The 7,506-nt window shown below is 35.3% G+C and overlaps 1 protein-coding gene across 8 annotated transcripts in view; it reads left to right on the plus strand.

Annotated features, from left to right (window-relative positions):
- LOC121325753 (1-phosphatidylinositol 4,5-bisphosphate phosphodiesterase epsilon-1-like) overlaps nucleotides 1-5,950 on the plus strand; it is a 122,642-nt gene extending 116,692 nt beyond the window's left edge. For 4 of the 8 annotated variants that reach the window (XM_041268687.1, XM_041268685.1, XM_041268686.1 and 1 more), the window contains one exon: nucleotides 1,835-5,950. In XM_041268687.1, coding sequence (XP_041124621.1) covers nucleotides 1,835-2,113 — 279 coding nt within the window. In that variant the 3' untranslated portion in view covers nucleotides 2,114-5,950. Of the gene's footprint in view, nucleotides 1-543; nucleotides 757-1,834 lie in introns of all 8 variants that reach the window. The other 4 variants (XM_041268688.1, XM_041268689.1, XM_041268691.1 and 1 more) reach the window with 2 other exon arrangements.
- The last annotated feature ends 1,556 nt before the right edge of the window (nucleotides 5,951-7,506 follow it).

Consider the following 7,506-nt stretch of genomic DNA (forward strand, 5'->3'; position numbering starts at 1 on the left):
CACAAATAAACAAACAAAACCGAAACAAAACCTAACTCCGTTTAGGAGCTCTGACTATACATTAACAGGTCCCTGACTAACACTTTCTGCCTCCTCCTACTCAGCAGCCCCGAGTATACTTTTTCTAGCAGGGAGGAAATTAACCCTCTCCCTGCTCACTATATATATATATATATAATGTGTGTATAACAGCATTTAGCATGTGACAGAGTAATTTAACTCACTTGAAATAGATTCTCTTTTTACTTTTCCCATGGCCTTTTTTCCATGTAGAAAATGGCCTAACAGATATTACGATGCAGGTCTTGTGTCCACGAGGTAACATAATCAATATTTGGTTGTAAAGATAGATACAGTGGATGGGGAGACATGGCAATTTAGATTGTTCTAATTGGTAAACTGCCTATTACACCCACCAGAACCCAGGCTGCGGCTGGATGGTGAACAAGGTGGTCCCGTGTTCCTTATGGAATTTAGAAGATAAATCAAGTTTGTAAGGCAGAAGAAAAAGTGTTGCTAACTGTGAAATATGTTTGTTCGCAGACTGCACGGGATGATAAGAGAAAAGGTATTTCTTTTGCCAGTGAGCTCAAGAAATTCACCAAATCGGGCAAGCAGAGTAGGAACTCATCAGGGCCAGCTCAGACGACGCCCCCAGAAAGTGGTCAGAGTAAGGATGAGAAAGCTGCATGTGGTGTGCCCTTCAGTGAGGTTGCTGAGTAACGCCCCTAAGTGCTTGCATTGAGTCCCATTCAGGTATGCCTTGCAGTTCAATATCAGCAGCTTTGATATCTGTCAGGTTACATATCATATTGTCCCTGAAGCAACACCACCCCTGATGAAGTCAGCATGAACTGCATGTTTTATCTTCAGTGTCCCAATCAATAAAGTGTGTTCGCATGGATGCAAAGACATGCATTTTCATTTGAATAGTGCTTCAGGGAAAATTGTATTGATATTAGATATTGATATTAATTAAAAAATATATATATATCAAAATGGACATAGTAATTCCAGTAAGTAGTTTAAAGCATTGCTTGTAGAAAATGTTAATCAGATGTATTGTGTACAGTAGTCCATTTCAGAGTTTGTATGAGGCAAGCTCTGCTACTTTGGTAGTTGATCGATTTAATTGAATGCGTCTTTGAAAACCAGTCTGTATGGAGTGGAGAAAGATCTTAAAAATACCATACATGGGAAAACCATTTCCCCCAACAAATATGATTGGTGTGTTTAATCTTCTAATGCAATCAGGATATTGTCGACTGTTAAAATAATAAAATTACATCACAGTCTGGCATTACACAAGCTGTATCTCATGCTCATTGAAATGTCTGCACATGGAATGTTTTCTATGCACTCTCACGTTATACAGTTTTCTATTTCAGTCAGCAAAGCTTACATTTTAAACATCTTGAACATGCTGTCAGGATAATGAAAACAATGTATAAAGCACATATGTGTGGGACCTGTGGGTCTGCTGCCAGGGTTGACAACTTTTGTATCTCTTGATTTTATGAATGAAATGAATCAACTAAATCTAAAGAACTGAAGCAGTGCAGTGAGGGGCTTGATTTTGGATAACTGGTTCCCAGCATGTCATCTTAACTGGTGTCTGCAGCATGCTCATTTAAAGACCAGAGAAGAGGTCTCATTTTTAATGAATCTAGAGGATGCAGATTTACATGTAAATACTTGTTAAGGAGTCTGTGTATGTGGTGGGGGATACAGGGGTTGGTCTCTTTCACTGGCAGTTGTCTTTTGATTGAATGCTAAAATAAAATCACATTTGGCTGTGTGCTGTCTGTAAGTCTGTTTGCTCTGATTTCTGCAGGTTGGTGTCCTGAGAGACTCAATCTGCAAGTCGACACCCCTGCCTCTTCCACGTGGTCTTTCCCCCTGCTCCGGAACTGGAAATTGCACAAATGATTCCAGGATCGAGGCAGTTTTTGGGAAATTCAAGTCAAGAATGTGTGGGTACAGGTTCAGCAGCTCTGAACCCCTCAACCTTTGGAAGGAGCCCATAGTCAGGTTACTTAGGAAGACGGATAGCAGGGTCTGTAGAGTATTTTTAAATAGGGGTTTTACTGCTGATAGACGAATGTGGCAGTGAAATTCCTGGTGGTGACTGCGCCCTTTCTTTCCCTGCGGGTGGTATCACTGTCAAGCCCAGTGGAGTACAGTATTTTAAAAATACCCAATTGTTCAAGGTAGCTGCATATCCCAGCTTTGTGCAGTCCTCCAATGGATTACCAAAAAACAAAAAAACAGCCCCTCTCCTGTCCCACTGATAGAAGGGGCAAACAACAAGCTGGCTTGTTAGAATCCATTGGGATGCTTTGTTTTTGAAAGGTCCCTTTTAAAAATTTTTCACTGATGTTTTGAATGCCTTCGAGTAACACTGAGTTACGTGAAGCACTTTGAAACTGATTCATAAATTGTGAAACGTGTTGCACTTTGACATATCGTCTTTTGAAGCTAATATTAATGTCTTTTGATGTGCTTGATATTTATGTGGTCCCGCATAGTTAAGTATTAAATCAAATAGCAACTTTGATGTAGAAGTTAAATTGGATAACAATGGGCAGATTCTAATTTTAGCTGCTTGTATATGTGATATTATGTGGAATAATATAGTCCTGTATGTTTCAGACAAAAGAAAATGTGCTTTGAGTCAAAAAGTGATGTGAAAGTTAAGCTTAATACATTACAAAACAAAACTACTATATTGTAGTTTTAGGGATGGTGCATGGAATTGGAACATTTTACTTTTCTCTAGACAAAGAAATTGGGATGCTATTCATATTGTCTTGAATGAAGGACCTCACCCATGCAATCACACTACTCAATACTCACTACTCACACTACAAAAAAAATTATAAATAACAACAGTATATATGTTGTGCTTGCTGCAGTAGTGTATAAAAGATCTAACAGAAATGAATATTCTTTCTGTTTTTCGAGCTAAACTGTTATGGTAGTCAGAGATGATTTAAACATATCCTATTTCTTTCAGCCATTTATAAAATGCCAGAGTGAGATTTAGGACAGGAAAATATATAAAAGCCCTCATTGCAAATCCACGCACTGTCACTTTTTGGTTGGTAGCATGAATAAAATAACTTGACAGAAAGCTGAAAACACTTTGTAATTTAAAGGACAGTAAAATTCAAGGAGATGTACACAGAAGTATTGTAGATTTGTGAATGTTTATATAGCACTATTTCAGGTGATATTATGTAAATACATTGAGCCAGTTTTATGTCATTTAGAAGAATTTGTTAATATTGTATATAATTTCTATTCTAGTTGTATATTTTCTCTTTTTTTCTTGCTAGTGAAGTATGCTATATACACATAGAGTGGGATTGTACCATTCTGGGAGTTCTTGTACTAAAAATAAATAGTCTGTTACTTGCATTATAGAAGATGTTTAAAGAATGCAGGGCTGGTGTATGGGTGAACAGAATAGGTCTGTTCCTCCAGTATCAGGGTTTGAGGACTGGACTTTGCAGGGGAAAAAACAAAACAATGTATACTTTACCGTTTTCTGTTACCAGCATCTGTTTTCTGTTTCAATAGTCCTTGACTGCTTACAATCAGCTATTTTGCTCAAAAGTTTTTTCAATAGAAATCACTGCAGCCCAAAGGCGTACCTTATTACCCATCTAGGGAGATAGATGTCTTTCTAATACAAAATTACAGAGAAAACATTTTAACACATGGGTAATTGGATCTTCTTGACTTTGACTAGTACATTGTTTTACAGCATTAAAAAGAAATGCTAAAATGTAAGATTTATTTTTTTTACTTCTAGTTCATAACCATCTTCTTTTGCTGATTCCCCCTTTCTGACTGAGACTTATTTAGGAAGGATACACAAGTCAATTTTGCTAATCTTGGCTCAGCGCGTACATCTAATTGTATAATGCAGCTGTTACTGACTTTCATGCAATGGCTTGTACTGTTTGCTATCACGTGTAAATCAAAGAGATCTGATTTGTCCTTCTACTTTTTTGAATTTTTGGTTAATTGTAACAAGTGCTTCAGATAAGGTTTTGTTTAAACACTGCGTAAACTGTATTTTAGTTGAGTAAAATGTAACATTTTACCTTGTAGTCATGAATACTTCCAATAAATACAATGCATACTGTAATGCTAATGTATGGGGCATACATTAACAATAGCCTTACATTTGAACTGCAATGTTAATATAAACTATTGCACAAAAACTTTAGTCCTGCCTTAATAATATTATAGTTGGAGTAGTTTCAAGTGAGGTTTTTATTTATGTATTTATTATTTTTTGTTTTTTAATTTGAAAACCCTCATTTATTGGTCATGTGTCTCTGGCAATTCCAAGGCAGGCTACAATTAGCTGTCCCAGAATTCTCTAGCCAGTGCTTGCAGTATATTAACAATTGAACATTGAGACACCAGGAACCAACAAAGTACAAGAAGCTTGATAACATGCAAACTCAAGCTGTGCACCAAAATTGCTATTTATATTCTTTACACGTTACATTTAAATGTGATGCGTAATTCATATGTTTTCAATGCGTAAAACACCCAGTACGCAGCTTATCTGGAGCGCTGATTGTAACAATGTTAAGGGACAATGACTTTGTATTTGTTGTCCAAAAATTCTTGAACTAGGCTTACATTTAAGCACTGCATATGCAGGCTGTTTAAGTGGTATATCTTTGTTTGTTTTTAAAAAGTGGCCCTATCATACCTGACTGGGTTAGCCTGTCATGTGATGTAAACTACCTGGTGCAGACTCTGAATATACCATGTCGCAGTGTTTGTAATGCATGATTACAATGGCACACAAGCATTCACATTTTTATTTTACAAAAAGAAAACACTAATAGTCGGTGCCGATAACAAAATACTTGATGGAACACATTGAAATACAGTTCATCAACTGTATATTTTTCATTTTACTAACCTGCTAAAACCTAGAAAGCTACAAACTATATATAGAAACACAATCTGATTTAAGTTATTTTGTATCACAGGCCTGGTTGTTTTCATAGATGTCTAGATAGCTCATATGTACTTGGCCATCTGTTTTATTGCTAAAAGGAATGATTATACAATATAATGTATTTGTCTATATTCTTTATATAACCCTACCATCAAAGCTGTTTCTTTTTATTTTAGTTTCTTTTTTAGCTCTTTCAAATCTGTGTGTGTACAAACAAACTTATAGTGGCTTTTTATTTTTATTACTACTTTTTTCAACAATTTCTGTTGATTCATTGTTACAGGAGATTGTTATTGTGTACTGCTTGTGCATTTTTACAGCACACATTTCTTGACTTAAAACTATGAATATGAACGTTCCCTTTGCTTTATTTCTAAATGTCATTTCATAGTTCTATTTGTCTGCAATGGCAGTCACAAACATGTTTTCTATTGTGTGTGATTGTGTCATTTTTGATGTGATATTTTATGTTACTATAGATAAAAGCTCAAAACTCTGCAGATATATTTTGGTCTTGGATCTAAATAACTTTTACATGTTTAAGGTATTGCCTCGTTATGTTCTATAGAAAATGGCAGGATGTGAATTAGTTTCTGACTAGATTGTTTTGGTATGATTAAAGCGTGCCTCAGTCTCAGTTCATCACTTTATATTTACTGCTGCTTCTTAAACACTGCAGCTTTATGCTTTGAAGTTGAGTACCGATGTAAATCAAATTATATTAAGAACATAGAACTGTATTTCTTCTTTACATGTCTTTAAAAAATGTGCGGCAACTTTTCAAATCTTGCCTATCTTTAATTGTAGTATTACATTCTTTCTGTATGTGCCAGTCTGTATGTATTGTGCAAAACTGTGTTTGTGTAAAATGACCTGTTTTAGAGACTACTTTATTTCTATTGACTTGAAGGAAAGCAACTCATATTGGTACTACAGAAAATAAATAATTTATGAAGTGCACTAGATTTGTTTTACTGTTTTACTAAAAAGTTCCTTATACAGTACACTGTACTAAATTAAACCATGCGTCACAATGTAGAGATCTACTGAAATACACCCCTTAACAAAAAAAAAAACAAAAAAAAAAAAAAAAAAGGTAGTACTAAAATGGAAGTTCCTGCATAAACTCTTGTCCTGTATTGTAAGCATCTGACAACAGCACATAATTAATGTAGTTGATCATGAATACAAAAGTAAAACACTTAACATGCATGGCAATTTAATTTCCCATGGCAGTTTTCTCTCAGCAGGCATTTTGAGCCTCTCAGAGACCAGACTCTTGACTGCGAGACCTTCTCATCCAGGAACAGGAACACACATACACACATTACAGTTAGGGGGTTAAACACTGAAACTACGTCTTAATTCTCAAACACCTGTTAAAAAAAAAATATCAAAATTATGTTTATAGTTTTATTTTGTTTTGTTTTTTATTGTCTCAATCCTAAAATCCTAGGTGATGAAAAACAGCTGTATGTCGGGAGGGTTTTGAATTGCAGGTAACAAGCCTACTCTTAAGAATTGCTTCAACACAGTTTAATTCTCATGGTAATGGCATAGTTTATGAAGACCACTTGATAAATGTTAAAGTTAAAATTATTATTCATTCATTTTCAAAAGTGTACTCTTTGTTCTTTCCTTTTCAGTGATTTATTTTGTGTTGCTTTACTCATTATAAGTTCATTGTTTTCATCTTTGGTATTAACTGTTGTAGTATTTTAATGGTTTATTCTAACTTTGTTCTCCAATGGTTTCATTTTAACTTTAATTTTTTCTGTTGTTTCTTTGTCTTAATGTATGTCTCGCTAACTTAATGTCTTAATTTCTTTCTAACTCCAATTTACTGTTTAATTAAATTGTTCTAACTGTCAACATTACTTTATTCATTCTAAGTTACTAATGTCCTCACTAACTTCACTGTCTAATTTGTTGTCTGAGTTTTTTTTTTGTAATTGTTTTTCTTAATGCATTGTTATGACCTGTATCTTCCACTGTATTCATTATCCACCTATCTATAAGGGTGTCACTCACAGGCAGGGGCTCCCTTCTAAAAATCATTGCATTAGGACAGTTTTTTGGCAGGGGCGGGGATTTTCATCCCACAAGATCCTGCTCAACTCTGGTTGCCATGACGCCTAAAGAAATGTTGTGACACCAAGAACAACACAGGCACAGCACTAGTGTTCTCTGCTTAAGCGATAAAAAAAAGAAATTGATAAATAAGCTTAGTTGGTAGAGCATTGGACTATAATTCACAGGGTAGTCGGTTCAAGTCCCATGTGAGGCACAAGTGCTAATCCCTCAGTTTTCAAAAATATTCTTTAATTTACCTTATGTATCTTTAAGGTTTGGCTTTGAATCCCATTCAAGTCCCAAATTAAACAAAGTTGAGAATCTTAAGTTAGGCCAAGGTCCACAGCACAAAATGGTCTATGGTCTTCCCTCCCTGAAGACAGCAGTTTGAATCCAGCTCCTGGAGGTGAGTTCCTGAGGTAAGCAATGATGTTGGTTGTATG

This window comes from Polyodon spathula, chromosome 13 (assembly GCF_017654505.1).
Source record: "Polyodon spathula isolate WHYD16114869_AA chromosome 13, ASM1765450v1, whole genome shotgun sequence".
In the NCBI taxonomy this organism is placed as follows: domain Eukaryota; kingdom Metazoa; phylum Chordata; class Actinopteri; order Acipenseriformes; family Polyodontidae; genus Polyodon; species Polyodon spathula.